This window comes from Lonchura striata, chromosome 4 (assembly GCF_046129695.1).
Source record: "Lonchura striata isolate bLonStr1 chromosome 4, bLonStr1.mat, whole genome shotgun sequence".
Lineage (NCBI taxonomy): Eukaryota > Metazoa > Chordata > Aves > Passeriformes > Estrildidae > Lonchura > Lonchura striata.
Genome location: NC_134606.1, coordinates 17854516 through 17876685, shown reverse-complemented (window position 1 = coordinate 17876685; position 22170 = coordinate 17854516). Strand labels below are relative to the sequence as shown.

General features: G+C 40.9%; 1 protein-coding gene across 3 annotated transcripts in view; it reads left to right on the top strand.

Annotated features, from left to right (window-relative positions):
• The window catches only part of PPARGC1A (PPARG coactivator 1 alpha), a 362006-nt gene that overhangs the window by 274308 nt on the left and 65528 nt on the right, over positions 1-22170 (top strand). The window contains exons 1-2 of one of the 3 annotated variants that reach the window (XM_021554418.3): positions 19957-20054; positions 20724-20864. The exons of the other annotated variants lie outside the window; for them this stretch is intronic. Of the exons in view, the coding sequence (XP_021410093.2) occupies positions 20817-20864 (48 nt within the window). The 5' untranslated portion in view covers positions 19957-20054; positions 20724-20816. Of the gene's footprint in view, positions 1-19956; positions 20055-20723; positions 20865-22170 lie in introns of those variants that run through there. 3 annotated transcript variants of the gene reach the window in all.

Below are 22170 nucleotides of genomic sequence, written 5' to 3'. Positions count from 1 at the left end.
ATGACTTGTGTTGGTGCCAGTGTGGGTGGCATTTGTTAGATTCTGGAGTCCAGTCTGTGTTGCTTCATGAAATGAGTGTGATGGGGTCAGGTCAGTCCTTGCTGAATGATAATCCACATCATAGAGCTACTGTAAATGATTCAGCATGGTTTAGTATTATTTTCAGCCAGTGCCCAGGAGAGGCCAGGACTGAGCTAGCATTAAGAATGAATTGTCCATGCTTCCCACTCTTACATAACTGAGGGTTCAGGTCACGGAAAAGTACGGCAGGAAAATGAGCACAGCCTCTTTTCACAATGTAGATTACTTATCTTCCTTAAACAAAGGTTGTGAACCAGGATGGAGGTTTGGTTTTCAGAAAATATCTCAGAACTTCCTAGAGAAATTGAGTTATGATTCTGCAAATTCACTTTTAGGACAGGTGCTCAATACCCATTATTTCAGCAGTGACCAGAGTAATTTGCCCCTTTTCTGCAAGGAATTCACATGTTAAGGTTGCAGCTTTTAATTTCTAAGTGGATATTATGTGTTAGTTTAAAGCCAATAATTCAGTTGCAGGCAGGTTATTGCTGCAATTGGTGACTTGTGATCTTTTTTCTTTGATCTCTTACTAAGGCACATTTGCAACATTGATTTGATTAAGTTGTTGTTTGAGGTCATACCAAATTGCTGTGTTCGTTTGTTGTTGCCCAGAAAAGGTTCTGAGTAAGTTACTCATGTACATACTTAGGTAGGTTTTTTTAGGTGTTTGTAGAAGGTTACAAAAAGGAAGGCTGGAATATAGGACTTCAAAAAAAGGAACAGACCAAAAGGAAAGATAGAAGGAAAGAACGAGAGAGAGGAAGAAAGGAAAGAGAGAGAGAGAGAGGAAGAAAGGACAGAAAGAGAGGGGAAAGAAAGGAAAGAGAGAGAGGAAAGAAAAAGAAAGACAGAATGAAAGAAAGAAAGAAAAAGAAAGAAAGAAAGAAAGAAAGAAAGAAAGAAAGAAAGAAAGAAAGAAAGAAAGAAAGAAAGAAAGAAAGAAAAACAAAGAAATTAAGGGAAAATTTGCAAAAATCAGAAACCATAATTCCTAATTGTCTAAATTAATTTTTTAGCAGTTACAGTTAGGCTGGACTGATGGCTGTGTGGTTGCTCTACTTCATTCGGTAAAAAGCAGCACTATTGTGGAGTTTTACTTACATACCAGGAAAAAAATAAAGCAAAGCTCTGTGTGCTTCAGACTTGGCTAGCGATTCCAGCCAAGAACAGATGGAAACTCTGCCAAGCACTTTTTCATTGAAGAGTTTTCTTGAAGCTTTGAGAGGGGAAGATCAGGGTTTGCAGACAAAATTGCTGATTCCTGTTCAGTGTTACTCTCTTTCTTGCATTTAGGGCCATTGCAAATACGGGCTGGACATCTGTCAAACGTAGGCTGGGTTCAGCAGCTGTATTTGTCTGGACTACTCATGCATGAGGACCATTTGACTTGGGACTGAAATAAGCATTATCTTCTGGGGTTTGTACATGTACTTTTAGGGGTTTTGAAACCGTGGTGTTTGCATTGCTGCAAGACACTTTGAGCCTACCCCGAGTAGTAGAAGGTCCCATGTGGAAGGCTCAGTATTGTTCATGTTACTGTCTCATGATGGAGCTTAATCTATCAGCTGTAATGCTGTACTAGTCCAGGCCCCACACTTGAGCTCTTCTTGACCTATAGAAAGGTCATTATCTTTTTTTTACCCTAGTTCTTCAGCAGTTATATTCTCTTTACAAGTACAAATGTGCTCTTTTACTTGTAGACTTTCCTGTCCTTCAGGACTATACAATTTTTTCAGAGGGAGAGACTAAAAATTGTTTGTTTCTGGTTTGGTTTTTTTTTTCACTCTTTCTTATAAAGAAGTGCCATGAAGATGGAGTTCATTACGTTAATCCCATCTCTAAAAGCATTGCTGTGCTGCGGGCCTTTGTTGTCAATAAAATGTCAAGCAATGGCATGTACAGCATGTTGTGCAGACTTCAAAATGCCGCAGCTGTAGCACTGCGCTGTGTTTTCTACGTGAGAGCTGAGAAATATGGGAGGGATTAATATTAGGTGCCCAAAGTTCTAATACTGAAAACCAAAGCAAGAAAATACCCAAACCTTACAAAGAGTTTTCTCCAGTGTATTTGTAAAAATTGGTTGTCATTCTTTGTACTTTGAAAGGCATCTGTTTACCCCTAGTTTATCCAGGAAAGCTGGTGTATGCCTTCTCAGAGGGGCAATATCCTTCCAAGTGTTCATGGCAGTGTAGAGCATAGTGATGCTATAATATAGCTATAGCCATTAATTTGTCATGCTTGTGATAATATGGGAGGCAGGTGAAATACCAGAAAGCAAATTGCCTATTTTAATTCCCAGAAAAGAGACTTTTCTTCAGTGCTGACCCATTTTATGAAATAATGGATTTTATGCTGTAAAGGACCTGATGCTTTTTTGGTACAAATGTGACCAGCTTGTAGGTCTCTACACCTGTTGTGGGAAAGTCTGGCTGCAGAAAGGTTAGCCAAATACATTAATAACACGACCCTTAACCAGCAGAAGCCAACAAGGAAAATACTGTGTTCCTGGAGATGTATTTTGTAGGTATGGTACAGAGTCTAAAGGACAGCACCCTTTTTTGTTCTCCCAAACACTGAAACAGGAAAATTTGCCAGTCTGATCATGGGGTAAGAGAGGAAGGACTGTGAACAGATAAACTGTTCCTGACCTAATTCTAAAATAAGTATCATACTTTGTTTCTCAGACACATTCTGAAATTTTTCCTATTTTCTTTAAGGAATATCACAATTTCTTCACACATCAGTGGTGTGTTTTAATACCAAGTCTGTGTTACAGATCAGTTACTACTAATTTTCAAGAAATTCTAAATACGTTAGAATGAAGACTGGCCATAATGTGCTAGTAAAACTTTTGAGACCAGTGACTTAGTTTAGGATATAAAAGGGATGAGGGTTGTCATGTGGAAGTAAGAGGGATGAGGGATGATGGTTGTAATCTCAGGTCATGTAGGAAGGTCTAACCTAATACCTGACCACAGCATTTTCATCTCCATGCTGCTTTCACACTGATTTCAGTGACCGGATGGCAGAAGGAAGAGACACATTCCTGTTATTATTTGATACATGTGAGCTCCTGTGGCCTTCCCACTGGATTTGCTTGGACTGAGCTTTGCCATCTGCACTGCAGGCCACGCACTCTGCTGTGTAACTCCATCCACCTCTCCCTTGAGCATCTTGCTTAGGTTTCATATAATTAAAACTGATGTCTCTCAAAAAATATTGCATGTTATGTTTTATGTTCCTTTTTGACACCTCCTGATAGGGTTTCTTACTGCAAATCACCATGTTCAAAATGTAGAAAGATTGCAGCTGTAAAATTAATTTCATTTGTATTTATCCAGGTGTGGGTATTAGAAGTCAACCAAAACGAAGCATCATAAATCCTCTTCCAGGAAAAAAAAAAGAAAAAAAAAAAAGAATAAATTAGTATCTGCATCCAGATTTTCTCTTGTCTTCCAAGCTCCTCTTTATTGTTTCCCTCAAAATGTTGGTATTGCCAGGTTCCTTACAGCTGTTCTCATTTTGTCTGTTGCTGGCTTACTTGCTAATTTAGTAACTGCAATAGTGTACCCTCCATCCTTTCCTCCTTCTTTCCTTTCTTCCCTTTTTTTCCTACTTTCTTTTTCTTCGGTATGGGGATAATCAACTTGAAAAGTACTTTCATCACCACATAGGAAGGCTCTGCATCCAGGAATACTGTGACAAAGTGTTTTATCAGACACCATTTTTTTCAGTGTGGAGGCATATCTTCTTGTACGCACTATCAACAGAGATGCTGTCTTTCTGTAGGGTTTGGGGGTGTTGCAGGTAGCTCTGAAAAAACCTGCACTTACAGAAAAGTAATTTTCTTCTTGGAGGAAGATCTGGGTTTAGCACAGGGAGCCAAAGCTGTTGACAGGGCTTTGGTAGGTGGTGTGTTGGGCTAACTTAGGCAGCAGCACAGGACTTTCTAAGAGTAGGTATGAGGATGAAGAGGTGCTACTTTTGCACAGAGCCCTTGTGACTCAACTGACATTTCTACTTGGAAGAATTCCCTTTTTAACGGTGAGAAATATTTTAGTTTGTCTGCTTGGCCCTCTGTGATATGTTCCTACCTCACACTAATGCCAGTCATATCAGATCGTTCTAATTATAAATGTGACAACTCTGAGAATTTGGATTTTAAAATCCTGGGGGGATTATGGGATGTTTTCTAGCTCCAAACCAGAAAAAAAGTTACTAGTAGATTTAACCAGGTTAGAAGGTGGTGTTTTAGCCACAAAAGTCCCTAGTCCGCACCTGGATTTGAGCCAGGGCGTACATCTGCTATATATCTGAGAGAAGGAAACAAAAGTATCCTATGCTGTGAGATTGGTATCAGCAGGGTCCCCTGTTTCCAACCATGCTCATTTGCTCTAAGTCATGAAATTAATTAATGGAGAAAATTTCTTGTAAAATAGAGCAGCAGTTCTGATTTACATGACTTCTGTGCATTTGCAAGTATTTTTTTCCCCCTATGGCTAGAGCTGTATTAACAGGTTTTGTTCTAATAAATGAACTAACACGCATGTATTAAGCAGAGATCTCAGGGAATCCAGTCTCTGCAGCAGCTTTGGCATTCCCTCCTATTTGTACCAATGAAGATGCCCCCCTGCTCAGTGCCATCTTCCCCCCACCCCAGCTCAGATCCTAAGCAGCCTTTTGAGTGGCTGCAGTGAATCAGCACTTCTGGCATTGCTCTGCCTCAAGCGTGACTCCGGTGCGGCACACAGACCCTCCTGCTCTGCCTGCCAGCCGAAGGGACAGGCTCGGCCCTTAAGGCACAAGTTTTCCTGCAGTTTTAAAAAACAGCAAATAGTAGATCAAAAAGTTGCGCTGGGTTTTATTTCCCTCTAGGAGGAGAAGCTTTTTGCCGATGGTGATCAAGGGGATATTTGCAGCCCCATTTAAAGCACCGTGTGGGCATTCAGGTAATTATTAGTAAGTACAATAAATATACTAAGACATAAAAGAAAATCAAGCTAGACACATTGCACTTGGAAAAGGTGAATCTTATAAGATTGACAGATGTTTGAAAATTTTGAGAAAATCTCTGAAATAACTGCAGAAAACAAACAAAAATCCAATAAATGCAAGATTTCTCTCTCCTCTCTAAGAGTATCTGCAAATTCTTTTCTAGGTCATATTATCTAGGAAAAAAAAAATTAAAAGGAAGGAGTTCTATTTATTTCATTTGAGCCTTCAAACTCAGGAAGCTCACTTACTCCAAAGAAAACCCCACAGAAGATACCGAGGTTCTCTCTGAGCCTTTGGTAATGTTCCCCAAATTGTTCATATCTTCTTCAGTCTAGTAGAGAGTGTTTGTACACCCATTGCTCTGAATGCTCTGAATGAATAACACTTAAAACCACAGCTAATCTCACAGAACAAGTTGGTGAATAAGGTGTTGAATTAAGGACTCAGAGCATGGCCCATGGGAAAGGATAAATCCTGCTTCACTGGAATTTGTGGTAAGGCTGTGACTGATGGGGCTGCAGAAGGGCAGGATCAGGCTCTGTGTTTTGCTTTGAATGATTTTTTTCTTAAATGGTGAGGGAAATGAAAATTATTTGCTTCCAAAAATTGTTTTCTCATAACCAGTACAATATCAGTATGCAGCAGGACTTGGAAGTCCTGAGCTATATTTTTGTTGTTTTGTTGTTGAATAATTTTTTCTCCTTACATTCAAATCTAAACTGAAATGTTGGCTGAAATCTGTCATGTGTGTTTTCATGTATGGTTCCATAGGCATTGTTTTCCTTGATCTCTATTCACATAAATAGTTAAATAACTGAGGAAACTGGAACTATGTAGTATTACTTCTCTTCATCAGATAATTGGCATTTTGCAGGCCTAATATGCAATATGTTGATTAGTGCTTTTGTTATATTAAGGAGTTTATTTTTGCCATACATCAAATTTACTACAGATTAGGCTCCTGTATGCAATTCATTAGATGTCTTAGATGTGGTTTTCAAGGCGATGTCAACCTTGCCTCTGCATGAGAACTGAGTCCTGCAGAAAATCATGATACAATCTATGCATGCAATGCCTGTCATCCCGAGTGAGACACTGATACACTGGGGACATCCAGGGTTCAAGAAGAGCTCCTGGTATTGGCTCTGGAGTGCCAGTGCTCCCAGAGTGGTCTGGAACAAACTCTCCTACTTGTGTAGGTGGTGCAGAGGGAGTGCCCCACAGCAGAGGTGTGCTGGGGTGCTGCACATCTCAGATGGCATTGCTGTGTGTCCCTGTGCGACAGCGTGTGCTGAAGGGCGCTCACCTCAGCCCTACAGCCAGTTGTACAAAAGAGCACGTGCAGGTGTTGGCACATAGAGTCATGTGTGAATAGAAATGGAGCCTGTAGTTTCAAAAGTGTCCATTGTCTTGGGGATTAATGAGAAACTTGATCATCCGGTTATTGCCTGAACTGCATACCCTGTGAATACACCGCACATTCCATGTCTAGCGGCAGGGGTGTGTTTGTGAAGGTGATGGTTATGGAAAGGATTATCTTTTTCTAGCTTTGCTTTATTAAGCCAATCAGAAATGTTCAAAACTAGGAGGTGTTTCTCCAAGTCTTATGATCCCATTAGTTAAACAAAGAGGGAGAAGTGAAGCAAACAAGCAAGCAGACTACAGAATAAAATGTGTAAATAAAATACAGTAACAAACTTTTGGTCAAGTAGCATCTTGCTGAGCAGTTAGATTATTGACTACCCAGCCAGTTCTGCTGATATGACCAACATAAATTCATCTTTGCTGCTTTTTTTACTGATGCCAAAAAACAGAGGAGCTCTAGGAAAGGAGAACTGGATTCAATTCTGGTTCATGAATCACATATTGAATTGTCAGGAAAGGAGCAAATTCTGCCCCAATTGCCACTATAACTATGATAGGTTGTACTCGTGTGCCTCAGGGCAGAATATGGTCTGAAATGAAATAGATGAGGTCAAAATCTGTTTTCATTGATCACAGAGAAGGCAGTGAAGCTGTAGAGGCAAATGTGACAGCAAAATATTGTCAGCAAGGCCGTTCCTCTAGCCAGTGATGCATCATGGCAAAAAGAAGGCTGTTTGATTTTCAACCTCCATGATGTCTTGGTTGGATTGATAAAAAAAAAATCATTCTGTAAGCAAGTAAATTGAACTGAAAATAAGACCCAGTGATTGACATTGAGTTGCAAGATGCCATTCATTTAAAATCTTTTTGCACAGAAAAAGAAAGGGCCATTTTATTTCTGTAACAGAAAGTATTATTTTTTTTTTACTTATGTTTTTAGAATCTTGCAAAAAAAAGACAAGGAATGTGGCTTTAGGAGTAAACTTCTTTTATTCCATCAGATATATTCTGCAGCCCATTCCATAAAGATGACAGTAATAAAAAAGCGAGGGACACAATATAAGAAACAACTTTCTTTCTGTTAGAGCGGATGGCTTTATAGAATAGATACTGAAGCAGCAAAGAACTGAAAGTGGTTTCTGAGAAGTGTTGACCTCCTTTCGTGCCACTTACTGTGAATTAAAGCTGTGAGTGAGAACTAGTTTGGGCATGTGGTGCAGCACTTACAGCAACTGCTGCCAAGGAACAAGATTTGTGTTTCTAAGGAAATGCAACAAAAGAAAATGGTTTAAGAGGCAGTGGCTGTCACTCTGTAAAAAAAAGTATCTATTTATGTACAGATAGGAAAGAAAAGGCCAAATTGGGTTATTCTATATACAGGTTACCATACGTGTAAACTCTTGTAATGTGAGATTCAAAATCAAACTACTGTGGATTGTACAGGGTTTAGCATATCTCACATGTTAGAGTTTACAAAGTTGAGCTAGCTGAAAGCAGTTGTGACCTGCTCTGTGCCTGTGATTGACTGTTGTTTGTCATTCTTACAGGCATTATTAGTAACAGTGATCTGCTATAGGAAAGGGATACATTTAGAGCAAGGAAACTGGGTTTTTGTGGCTTTTTGGAGCTCCTTTCTTACGAAACCAAAAGGCAAATAACTTCAGCACTTCTAAACCAAGGCTGCCAAACAGTATCACTTACCACTACCTTTAAGGCTATAAATATCTTAGGACATGACATCCACTCACTGATTTGTAGCAAAGATGTTATGAGAATTGTTCATGCACTGCAGTTTCATTAAGGGTTGAAAACTGTAGCAAAACACTGAGGAAAAAATATTGCTATATTTACACCGTGTCTTAACTCATTTTTTTCACCCCTCCGGGGTTGGAAAGGGAACCACCTGTCTCCTTTGCTGATGTCAGACTGCTGCCTGGAGACATGGTGCTGTTGGAAAGCACACGATACTGTACATATTTACACCAAGCTTGTATCTGATTGAGATTGTGCTACGAGACCTGTGAGTTCACAAGTTTCTTCATCATACTCTCATGCATTAAACATGTATTTGAACTCTGGCTTGAAATCCGTGTGATCTTATGATAGACGTATTTATGTAATAGTTAAATGAATGATCATGTGCTCTCCAGCTCCTTTTCCATGCAAATGCAGAGGAAATTGAATATTATAATATTTCAGTGAGATGTCCTCAATAACAAATTACTGTTTAAAATAACCAATATTTGTATGTATATAAATTGCCTAGCAGTTATTTTTGTCTGCTATTTGCATGATATGGAAAAGATTTTTTCTAACAAACGTTTTAAGCTACTTGGTGCTGCTTTCCTTTTGGAATGATCACAAGGGTGCACATTTAGGGACGTATTTTCCATCTGTTTTTTTGAAGCTGGCAAAGCACATAATTTGGAATAGAAAAGAAGTCTGAAAGTCTATTTGAACTGGTACGTGTTTGAGCTGTTCTAGGAATTCTTACTCGGTAGCAGTTGGTAAAAGTGAAGGACTGTGTTGTGCCCTTGGATGTGGTATGCAGGCAGGGCTCAGGGCCAGTGGGAGCCCTATGGGAGTGCCCAGGGGCACACCAGGGCCCCCCTGAGGGTTTTGCTGCTCCGTTACCACGGCAAGAATCTGAAATGATCAGGGGAGCTCTTTGAACTCTGGCTGTTCGGTATGTTCCTGTGTTGTGGAGGTTTGTTGGAGGTGGGTCCTCCTGCAAAGGCCAGGCTTGAGCCATACAGCCATAGCAATGTGCCTGTCGGAGAGAGTCACTGACTCTTCTGTGTTCTGCAGTGGTGGGTGTGGGCTGACCTCCCATGCAGAGCAGCACTGGCATGCTGGTGATTATTTTCAGAGTGGGGATCTTCACCAGGTGAGCTACACCTCACCTACACTCCCTCTGCTCGTCTGTAAGCACTGCCTTAGCTCCTCACATCAGCTCACCCTTTTGATGGGACTGCTTGTTGTACGTGGTGAATAAGGGTGGCAGAATCTGGCCCTGTTGCTCTGTCAGTGGTTGGATCAATTTGGGCACTATTTAGTGCAGTAATTTCTGCACTAGATTTCTTCTTGCTGAGGTCTAGAGAAGATCTAGACAACACCACAGCTGTTGAGCCTCTTATGTCTTCTGAGCAGTTCAGGCACAATTCCTGGGGTGTGGAGATGGTTTTTCATGTCAGCTGGATGGGTATTTTTGGCTGAAGGCTGTTCCAGTGGGAAAACTCATATCAGTGGGTGTTGCTGAAGGCAGTACTTCTGGATTACTGTGGGAACTACTTAATTGCTAGTGGGCACCAAACTCACAGGGGGAGATGTCAGTATCTCATCTTCCAAGATCTCCTTACTCCTTTTTTTTGTTTTTAATAATTTGTGATTTGTTTAGTGTAGTTCTTCAGTGAAGAACTACACTATATGTTAGGTTTTTTTGTTGTTTTGTTTTGGTTTTTTTTTGATGGAGATTGAAGGGTAAGGAAAACTGGCCTTCCCTATGCTATAGACAGAGAAGTTACAGCTTAGAAATGAATTCTTGGGTCTTTTGTTTCATCCTCATGTGCTAGCAGCATTTTTTTTTTTTGTATACTAAACAGAGTGTTCTAATGTATGATTCATATTAATTAGGTTTCTGCAAAGTACTGCACACCTCAACTTGAACTGAATCAGAAATAAATATATTGCCATATATTAACATTTTATTAGTTGAGAAGAAGAATAGGATGAAGGCGCCTATGTGAAATCCCAAGTATGAGCTTCAGATTGAATTAATGCCAGCAGTGCCTTGAGATTAATTTGGTTACTATGGGTACAGAATAAGAAATAGTATACCATAATGTAAATATGTTTACTGATTAATTTCTGGCATTAAAAACTAAAACTACATTATACATGCAACAGCAGCTTTTCTTTTTCTTACTTGGAAGAAGGTAGGTACATTTTAGTAATTACAGTGAGTGTTGCCCTTTGGAAAGTGCCAGTACTCCAGTAGAAGATGGGTGCTGTTCTTATAGAGGATCTGCCCCATCACAAGCAGCAGAGACCTAAAGAGACCTGAAACAAAATATACTACCAACCCAGGAAGCTGCCAGTCTTCTACAGCTTCTCATTAAATATCTCATATAACATGATAATATCTGTTTCATGTACCATTCAACTGGTCAATTGTGAGTTTTCTATCCTTTTGCCACTTCCCATCTCATCAGAATGTAGGAGAAGGAGTAAGTGTTGCATCTTAAGATGTTGAAAGCTGAATAATAATTAAATAAGGCAATAGAAATACTATATATTCAGAAAGCAATTATTTTAAGGACTTTCAGTTTTGACATGGCTAGATAAAGTATGAAACTTTTTGTTTTTATAATAACTGTCAAGAATGTTGTTAAATACTGATACCACCTCCTAAGAGAACAACTTTTAAATACCAAAATGAAAAGGATAAGCATTAAATATTTTGGTAGATATATTGTGCCATAATGTATACTGTCTTGTTCTTAATACAAGGCACAGTAGGGCTTAATTAAAAAGTGATTGTACGATCTATCACAAACCTGCATTAGGGATATGGATGCCAAGAAAATTAAGTTGAATAGGTGGTGATAATGAAATCGATATTTTATTGAATAGCTTTTATTCCTATGCCTTTGTTTGCTATTCTTGCCTTCCTGTCAGCAGGTAAGACATTTTCCATCCAAAATTCTTTGAAGGAATTCATTTAGTCTGATGCTGCTTTATTTCATTATTTTATCAGTGTAAGTTATTTTATTCATTTTTTGACAGAGTAGAATGCCATGACAAACTTCCGACTCCGTCAGAGCCGAGCATGACAGTAAACAAAGAAAAGCAAGTCCTTACGAGCTCGTTCCTGCTAGAAGTAGCTAGCTAACAACTGGTACAAGGGTGATTTTCTATTTCATGTAAGCAAAAGTCATAGTCACTCAAAGCCTCCAGGGCAGCCCCACAACTGGATTTTAATACAGATTTCTCCTATTCCAGCTCTTAGTGTGGCTTTAGGACGTGCTAAATAAAGTGTTTAGCATTAGAGAACAATGAAATACAGCATAATACCAAGTGAAGAATATCTACAATAAAAGTAAGTATTTGTACAGCCTGGGCCAAAATCCCCCTTGTTATAACTTAATCAACTTAAATGCTATTGATTTTTCAGGTACCACTGACCTGAAATTGCTGGGATTGTGCTTGGGATGAATTTGACCTATGCCGTTAAGGCCAAGCAGAGTCACAGTTTTGAAAGTGTAATGCAAAGAAATAGTTACCGAGCATTCTGTTGTCTTGTAATTCTACACCAGACACTCAGTTCAGTGCACTTTTGCAAAATCTCTTCTTTAGATGGGTAGAACTGTGTCTGCAAGCACTGTAGAAAACAATAAAAGAGCTTATTGTTCCCCTTCATATTTTTAAGAGTGGTGTGCTGCAAACCAGACAGCCTGTGCTTTCTGAACAAAGCTGCTGGGGCAGCCGGCACAGCTTCATTTTCACATCCCCACTTCCTAGGTTCAGTGTTGTTAGTGTCCTTTTTGTGGCAAAAATCCAATAGCCAAAGGGGAATTCTTGTTTTCATGATCTTTCTGCTTGTGTGTCTCAAATGGAACATTCCACATATTGCAGTGCACTGCACATTGCAACTTGCAGCTTGTCTCTTGCCTGGGTGCAGCAGGCAACGTGGGATAATGTGCTAGAGGAGAAGACAGGCACAGCACAAGGCTCCTGAAAGCCATGAGAGCCGCTGAAAGCTTGCCTTCATGGTATGCAGCAGTATAGATATTTGAAAGGTTAGGTTCTGTCTATTTTTAGGTAGCCTTCACATTGGAACTGATCTAAAAATGAAGGGGACATAAAAATTGCACTCTTCTGATTTATCAGAGATTTTTGACAAAACTCATTTAAAAAGGCCGTCCTCTGAATCAGAGATTTTTTTCTGAAGTATAGCTGTGCTTCTTATTTAGATGAGGAGTCTTTATGTTCTTGATTAAAATGCCAGTGCTGTCTATTTCACTCCAAGATCAGCATTTTCAGATTTTTGCAAAGTTAAAGAAATATGACTTTCCTACTTATTGTTTGGGAAGATTTATTCACTTGTGTAAATGAATTTTAAAAAATTGGCAAGGCCTTTTATCTCATATAAAATAAATCTGAAGATAAATGATCTTTTCCACTAACATCACCTATCATTAAAGTGGCTAAATGAAAATCAAAATGTGTTGCTATTTAGTGCCTGCTCGCCTTTTTACGGGAGATGAAATTGAGCATGTTTACTGGGCAGGAATTGTCAGCGATGCTTCGATTTACAGCATTGTCCAGGATATAAATTAACAACCACCATGTGTTTCCCCCACTCTCCCTGGAAGTTGGTAGCCTGATCTCCCAAAGTGTACATCTCCAGCTCACTGTGCATGCTTCTACCCTTCCTTGAAGAAACCTGCAAACAATCTAAAATCGTGTTGCATTGAACTGAAGTGCAAATATTTTTCCATGTCCCTGTAAACCAGAGTGCACATGAGAATGAAACAGCTGGAGGTCTACCTGCAGAAAACCCCCGGGGATGTGTCACACTCATTTCTCCAGTCTGTGCAATCTTGGTTTAATAAATTGGTAATAATAGTGTGATGAAGTGTTCTTTCAGAGTTTTTTTTTACATAACAACTTGTAACAGAAGTTAAAATAATCATCCATTCTGACAATTTCCTATTTTTACTTGGTTATTTGTTCCTCAGAGAGAAGGGGGAGGCTGCAGTGGGCAAGAGGGAAAGGTGCACTCTGATGAAGTCTCTGTTTCAGTTTGAATCCTACACAGTCCTTTCAATGGTTTTGGTTAAATGCATTGCCCTGACTTGCACTTCCACATACGGAGTTCAAAAGAGCAGAAACAACAAATAGTATTGAATTGAGCCAGATTGTTGGGGAATTTTACAATGGTAGAGATCCATTTGGGATAAACTTGCCTTATTTGTTGATTGGCATGAAGTAATGAAAGTACAGTTATTGTATTTTTGGGGAGGAACCATGAATCTTCCTGGTACCCACTTACAAAATAATATATAACAGTGTCCCAGGGCAAAGATGCTCAGCAAATAGTAAATTTCTTGGGAACTAAGATGTCTAACATGGTGATAGCTGTTGCAATCTATGTGCTTTATTCATGTTGTATTCACAGGGAAAAGCTAGGGAAGCCTGAATAGTATGAAAATTAAAAAAAAAAAAAGGTGGAGGACTTTCTGCTTTGAACTGTCTTGGTCCCACCTTCTGTGATAAGGTCTGATTCAAAGCCTGCCTAAATCCATTTAAAGATTTCCATTCCCTTCCAAAGGATTTAGAGCAGTCACCCCTTCCAGCTACTTTTAACCCCCCCTTTTACTTTACTGCATTTTCTCATTCAGGTATTGAGGCAACTGATCTGGATAGAATTAAATTAAATTAAATTAAAATAAAATAAAATAGTAACTCGCCCATGCCTTTCTGTGGCTAGTTCTCCCATTTCATCTCTGCACTAGCATGTTTGGCCCTGAGTCAGAGGTGAAAGTACTGACAAATTTCTCGTCAAAAGCATCATTGGAGGAGAGTCAGCCTCTAAAGGTTTACAACTGCACTTTGTATTGTTAATAAGCTCTGGGCTAAATGCTTATCTTCTTTATTTCAGTTATTTGAACTGGGGATGGAAGGAGGATGACATCTCTTGCCATTTGTGCAACTTTTTTAGATTAATATTGCAGCTCTGAGAAAAATGAATAATTGGACTTTTGAGCAGGGAGTGGAACCATGAAACCCATAGGGATTCCTCTAGCACTAGTCACTAGTTTGCATATCGCAAGTTAACTGCAATTCATGAAGGGCTCTGGCTAAAAATAACTCCAGGGCTCAATTTTGGCTGGCAGGAACTACTAGTTAAGAGGTCAGGCAAAGCTGATCCTTCAGAAGCCTTGTCTGCATGAGACTGTTGGGTGTTGCAATGAGGTGAAGCCATGTCTGCTTGGCTTGTCCTTGGCTGACTCAGGAAAACAGGGTGCAGGGGCTGTGGGGAGCTGGGGAAGGGGACCTTTGCTGCAGCCTGGGAGCTTCAGAAGCCGAGCAGGGTGTGCTGGCTGCTGCATGAGTGGAGCTATGTTCTCCACTGACAGGAGTTTCCGCAAAAGCTCGCACTCTTCCACAGGCAGGCATAACCCTATAAAGGGTAACTTGATCCGTAAGGGTATTTAAAAAAAACCCACATGAGGTGTTTTGTGTGATATCTTATTTTGTTTGCCTAAAATTGCTGCAGAGCAAATCTGTGGCCTGTGTTACTGAAATCCCATCAGATTATTACAGTCCTGAATTATTTCTGCATTATACTTTGTTTTAATATGAAAAATGCCAAGAGCTAGGCCCAAGAAAAAAGGCTGACTCAGTTCCACTGAGCTCTGTCTGAAAAAAGTCATATTTGAAGATGAGAGATGTGTTGGTAAGGCTGTCTGTCATCTCTAGTTTATTAAAAAGAATTGCTAGGAGGCACTAAAACTGTCCGCTGCCTTTCCCTCTGTTCCCTCACTCAAAGGTGCTTCATTCACATCGACTTTACCATAGCGGTTTTGTGTAAAACAAGATTTGATTTTGGAGTATTTAAAGGTTACTGTTCTCTCCAGTGCTGTGCTGCAGCCTTGTGTATGCTCCACTGCAGTTGCCTTACCAGCCATTTTAGAGAGGAGATAGCCTATGCTATGGAAATGAGAGATTTTTTCCCTTCCTCTAGCTGCTGCGAGCCTCAGCGTGGCAGAGCACGCTAACCTCTCCTGCATTGCTGTGGCAGCCAGGGCATCACAGCTCCCCTTCAGGCTGGGAGGCCCTGTCTGGGTGGCTGAATGGCCAGATGGCAAAGCAAACCCCAAATGCAATGTGACAGCTGGGTGGCCACTTCAGTGAAGGCTGGTAGCTTTGAAGGCTGATAGCTCCCATGAACTTCCTTATGGTTGTATAGAATCTTTTCTGTACCCTAAGATAACAAATCCATGGTGGTTGCTTATAGAATCATCCTCTTCAGATCCCTCTCAGAAAAAGTCAGTAAAAACTAGATTGGCATTCTATGAACAAGTCAGGGAAGAAGAGCTCCAGGGTAATTCTCTAGGTGCTCAGGGCAAAGGGTGCAAGGTGGATGGTGATATGGGCAATGAGAAAGGTCTGGGTGGGGTGTTCCAGAGTTCTGCAGAGTGATCCAAATACAAGGGGTGTTCCATGTTCTGCCCTGTGTGGCTGAACATGAAGAAGACAATTGCTTGTTGTCAGAAGGGCATGAACATCTCAACGAGGCTGGGAGTGGGAGAAGGGCACAACTTCTGAGTGGGGCAGATGTTCCAGACCCCTGAACAGGAATGTCCAAAACCAGCTCCTTGGGTCTGATAATATCAGGTATGAGCAAATTTTGGTCTCTTCCCAGGGACTTGAATGTGGGAAGGATAAGGGAATAAGAACTTTATGACTTCTTTTGTTCCAAGGAAATATCAGCAGTGAGGTGAGTAAAGGAGAGATGATGAAGATCTGCAACGGTCTGCGATTTTGATGTGGTCCTGCCTGCTCTGCCAACCTGCAACACAGTGCAAAACTGGAATCTGTCTCCTTGCCTTGCCTGGGTGTCTGTGCTCAGACAGCAGCACAGCCTCCCCAGGAAACGGATGTGTTTACATGGCTCTGTTTCTCAAACATATAGAGGTTATAAATTAAATGTAGATATTCTTTTATAGATCAGCCCTCCTAAAAACAGTAACACCCAAGTGAATGACATTGTTCATATTCCCTTTAGCAAGCCTGACAAGCTGGATTTTTCTGCAAATTATAGCAAATGAAGGTTCTGGAGAATACTCCAAATGTTGGAGGGAAACAAGTGACAAATATATTTTTATGTAATCAGCTGGAGTGGGTTAGTTTTTCTTGTTTATAATAATGAGGAAGTGAAACATGCTTATAAAGAGGGGATGTTCAGGGAGGTATAGGAAAAATTATTTCTTGTAATGGATACCTGTGATTCTCCTGCTTCACTTGAACACTGATGGAAGGTTTTACTACAAGGTCCCAGTTACAAAGAGTCGCATGTCTGCAAGCCTGGTTAACGCTGATAATCAGGTAATCTGCACTGATAGTAAATAGTCATAGTCAGGTCTAGTTGCACATGAACAAGCAAGTGATTTCCCCTGGCATTCAGTGCTCTTTATTTGAGCCCTCAGTCTGTGGAGGCAGATGTGGCAAAATTCAGCCTGGTGTCAGTAATGTCAGTAATGCTTCGCTGTTCGGAGAAAGTTATTTTGGACTCTCGAATATAGAGCTCCTCAGACAGCAGCCTCTGACCCAGAGCTGGGCCAGGAATTAACTTGGCCCTTGAGTTCTTCAGAGAGCTAGTGCAGAGAACTACCCTGGGTTTCTCTGTTAAAAAAATTTCAGATCGTAACTGCCCTAACAAAACTAGAGAGAGCAGATGGCTTTATTCCAATGTAGAATTACTGCACCAGTGAGCTCAGGAGTTCAAGGAGTTTGATTCACTGGCTTACACTATTGAGGGTGTATTCTGGGTAGGATGAACTGGATAAATAAGGAAAAAAAGATGAGAAAGGGGGGGAAAAAAGAGAAAATAAATAGAAGTGGAACAGAGACAGTGGACTGGAGAACAAATACAGGACTGCGCAAAAAATAAGAGTAAAGATGCACAGAAGGAAGATTTTTAATAAAAAATTAATAGGGTACATATACTTTATATAGAACACCATTCACACAAACACACCTTTGGAGTGCAGTTTTATATACAGCATTGGCTGATCTTTTGCTGTAACTCTTGGAGAGTTGAGCAGAAAGGGTTGAGTTGATGTGAGAACTGATTTGCAAACCTTATCTGTCTGAAACTTCAGCACTATTTTTATGTACAAGTTTGCTTGTCCTTACTCCCCTAGGAAAGTAGCAAACTTATCCAAGAATCAGCAAGTACCACAGTCTTGGGGGCAAGGAAAGAAAATATTTCTTCCTCAGTCCCTAATCAAGGGACTAATTTTTGGTCACAAAGTCTCCAAAATCAGTAGCTTCTTTGAGAAACCTAAATTACAGGGAATAAAAAACCTTACCCATAGCCAAAATATGTGGGTGAAAGAGGAGGATAAAATGATTGCTGAATCCAGGAAAAAGTCAAAGACAGAGGGCTTGAAGGTTTTGGTCTTTGATTGTATTTCCTGTTGTTGCAGGCAGTTGTACCTTCCAGTCCTGTTAGAAATGTATCTGGATTTGGGAATTAGTGCCCAAATGTTGTTGGAAGGCTTACCAGAACTTTCTTGAATCATGGCCCTTAAAGAAGAAAATGCAAAATTTGGAAATTACTGAGACCTGGTACAAACTAACCTGAAAATAGGGGAAATTCAGTGTTTGAAGAGGTGGTCTGATAAAGGAAATTTTAACAGGGCAGATTGTGTCAAATGGACCTGCAGACTTTGTCAGCTGTAGGAGAGTTTTCTTTGTATGTGTTTGTTATGGAACCAAATATCATGTGTGTATGTGCTGAGATATTGCCCCACAAAAGATGTTTGTGCAATTCTTCAGTGTTGTCAAAACAGAGGGAAGAGCATTGCTAAAGCTTCTACGGAATGTTCAGAAGACAAAGTTTCCTTTGAGGAAGCAGCTTAGGTGCTGGCTGGGTTTCACAGGCTTCATTTGCATATGCGGAGGCTGCGTGGTTTCCAAAGGACACCACCACTGCAGCTGTCTTCCTTGTTTTTCTCCTCTTTGGGGTACCGTACTCAAAACCCACAGTAAAACATGGGAAAAAAAGATCCTAGCGGGTAAATTTATACTGTGGCTGGGGTTAGACACTTCAGTTAAAATTCATCCCAAGCAATGTGGAACCCTTGTTGAAATCTCAGTCTTTTTTAGATGGAGTTTGGCTTTGCGTCTCTTCCAGGTAACACTGGAACTGCCAGAAAAGTTCAAGCTGTAATGTGGACATGGCCATAGAAAAGCTCTGGGGGTCTGTAATTATTACTTTTGGTTCCTCTGTTTATACTGCACTAGAGAAGTTCTTCAGTCTCTAAAGCTTGTATGGCGAGAGCACCACTAAGGTCACAGTTTATATTTATCAGTTAACTTGCTAATTTGAAGGGAAAGCATTCAAGTGGAAATGTAGAAAATAGAAACAACATGAGCAGGTCACAATATCCAAAACAGCAATATGAAATGTTCCAGTGTAAATACATTTCTATAAAAGGTGTGAATGAAACTTCAAAAAAAAAAAAAAAAAAAAAAAAAAACCCAGATGATGGATTCGGCACAGTCAATGAACACAATTATAAGTAGGTATTGAAGGAGAATATTCCACCAACCATGGATCCAAAGATAATAATTAATAAGAACCAACTGTACTCCAGGTAGGCAGGTGCCCAGTATTATTTCACAGTTGAATGTTCAAGGGGTAGAGGTACTCACCTTTGCCACAGATCTTAATAATTTACTGCAGTTTTATCATTAAATCAGCATATAATTGGGAAGGAAATTAGTTTGGGGGTGGTTTTGGTGGTGGTGGTTTTTTTTGTTTGGTTGGTTGTTTTTGGGTTTGTTTTTTTTTTTTTTTGAGAGCAAAGCAATACTGTTCATTTAATTATTTGTAGGAAAGGCTTTCTGTAGTTATTTGGTATTTTGCTGTGTTTTTTTTTTTAAATTAAGTAAAGTAGAAACAATGCCATTTTTGTCATCAGTGCTTGGTGAAAATATGACAGTGTGATGTGATTTGCAACTTAAGCACAAGCTCAGAAAAATGTACATTTTATCAGGACTGGCAATAATGAATTACAAGGAAACACAAATAAGCTAAGAATATATCTGAGACCTCCTACCATTTCTGAAGGTTCCAGTGTCTGTGGGGAAAAGGCTATTTCAAGAATTGTACTTCTTTATTTTTTTTTCCTCACAGCAAAATTGCCATAGCCTTGTATAATAATTGAATTCATTTAGTCTTTAGAATACTCAAGTTTGCAAATAACAATGAAAATGAATATTTCATGGCATGGAGGATGATAAGCTATAGTTTTGTAACTTTGACTGGTAGCCCAGCACAAGGGAGCCAGCATTTACAGTTCGCAAGAATTTTTGCACCCAGATAATTAAAAAAAAATGCAGCTTAAGACAATAAGCAGGCAAGTGGGGCTAGTTAAACAAGACCTTTTTTTGGGGGTTTTCTTTCCCTGTTCTGGACAGCAATTTGCAGTTCAGCTTTTTTCATGGAATTTGTTCTGTACGCAATGCTAAGGGGCATCTTAAACCAGTTGCACCTGCAGCAGCCGCTATTGTCTGGGAAAGGCTTTGACGGGAAGACAGGTGTTAACAGTGAGTCTGGATTTTCACACGGCAAGAGATCGTTAATTAATTTATTTTCAGTGAACAAGCACCGGGTTCAGGTCGGGAGGGCAGAGCGGTGCGCCCTGAGGCGCTTGCCGGGGCGGGCGGGGGTCAGGGCGGCGGTGGGCAGGACGGAGGCAGCTCTTGTCACAGCCGTGGTTTCCTGGGGAATGCACCGAGACGGGGCAGTGATTAAAGAGCAGCTCGAAGCGCTGTAATCCATCTGGGAACGGGATCAGGCTTCCCCCTCGGAGCAGGTGAGATAACGGTACAACATTTTTTATAGATGCTGAGTCCATGTCAGAGAAATGCTGGGGGAGGGGGGCGGCGGGATGCCGATATATTTACCGTGGAAAAACTAACTTGAGTTGCAATTGTCTGTGAGAAGCCATAACCTAACCAAAATACTCGGGGAGGTGCAAAATCCCCGAGTGCAAAAAGAAAATGTTGGGAGGCGGCGTAACTTTTGCCGAAGTCTGGGATAGCCTCTCCAAACGGAGGCGGGGGGCATGGGAAAGGTGCTCGGGCTACTCGGAGCACGCCGGCTGCGGCTCGGCTGGGAGCCACTTCACTTTTTCTTTCTTAAAAGCACGGCTTATCGTGTGCTGGGGTGTGGGGGGAAGACAAAGCAAGCTGAGAAATTAAAAAGGATGGGGAGGGCTCGGAGCTGCGCTACGGCAGGAGCAGCGTTCCGGGGGTGTGGCGTGGAAGTGTGCTTTGAATCGCAGCGCGTCGCCGCGGCCGCCGAGGTCTGAGCGGGTTTTGCAAAGATTTACTTCACTTGAGGCTGGGTCTGCCCCTGGCTGACGTCACGGGCTGGATCCAGCTCCAGAAGGCTGGATGAGTGACAGCCCAGCCTACTTTTTAATAGCTTTGTCATGTGACGGGGAACAGTAGTAAGACAGGTGCCTTCGGTTCACTCTCAGAGAGGGTCTCGTTGCCTGCATGAGTGTCTGCTGCCCGCCTGCCTGCCTCTGGACTGTAGTTTGCCAGCTTTGCTGCCGTCGCTCCGCAGCTGGATGGCGTGGGACATGTGCAACCAGGACTCTGTATGGAGTGATCTCGAGGTGAGCGCTGCGCGGCGTGGGGGCCGTGGGGGCCGGCAGCGGCGGGGCCGCGCTCGGCAGGCACCGCCGGGACGGCCGAGGCAGCGCACTTTGCAAACAAGTCCCTATCTTATCTTAACTCCACCAAGTTTGCTATTTTAAGGTTACTCTGCGATGCCTTGAGCAAATCAAAGCTGAGCTCCTGTCATCAGTATAGTATCTCCTGCAGTTGGAAACTATTTTCATGTGCCTCTGGCTCGCTCTCCCGTCATATGCAATATTTATGCTCTAAGATATTGATATGAATCGGTGTCTGAAGTGGCGTTTCCAGTGGCAGTCAGTGGCCTGGTTGGAAAAATGCCATGTTTATTTAGAATAAGACTAATATTTCTAAAAAAAAAAAAAAAAAGTTATAATTAACTCATGGCTTCATATTTTAATTCCTTGTTTCACTATGCTCTGTCGAAGGCTTTTTCTTTGTTTATCAGCTGCAGAATACAAATATGCACACAGGAATGAATACCCTGTTGTTTGGCTTTAGATGCTTTTAAAAGAGATTTCTGGAAGGAGACGTTTCCCTGCTACTTGTGGTATTGGAATACTGAAGCTGTAGCTAATGCTTGGTAGAGCAGGGTTTGCAGTCAATCTGAGTAGTCCAAGAAATGGTTAAATCCCACTGTACAGCAGAGACAACAGGACGAACCATGAGAATAGAGTTTATGCAGGACTGTGTGAACTGCTGCTGCCGCTGCTGCTGCTGCTTGTGTAAAAATAGACGGCAATACATCAAATCCACAGCTTCTGCTGGCTACAATTCATAAAGGAAAAAATTAAAAAGGCAAGCAGCCCCGTGGTAATCTCCGGAGTATAATGTGAGGTTTGAGGATTTCTGCATATTTGCATTCAGCAAAATGGAGCATTAACTGAAAGTTTGGGCAACTTGCGAAGCGAGGCAAACTTTCTTTGGACCCCATGAAGAGGAATCCCGAATACAGACCTGCTCAAAGGAACTAATCCTCTGGATTCAGGCTTGGAATAAGTGCTTAAAATGCTTCCCTTGGGCAATGGGGGAGGGAAAAACAGGTTACAGGCAATGCTTTTTAAATAAGATGTTCATGCTGTAGAGAGCTACCCATCTAAAGTGAACCATTTCCATGTTCTCCAGTAAATTTTTCCTATCTGGCAGAGCATGTGTGTGCATTCTCAAGTAGTTTTGTCATGTTTTAAATATTTGCAGCTTGACATTGTATCCACAGATTTCTGTTTGCATATTGTAATTGGTCTTATCTTGTTTTGATTTCTTGGTAAAGTGGAATAGATATGGATA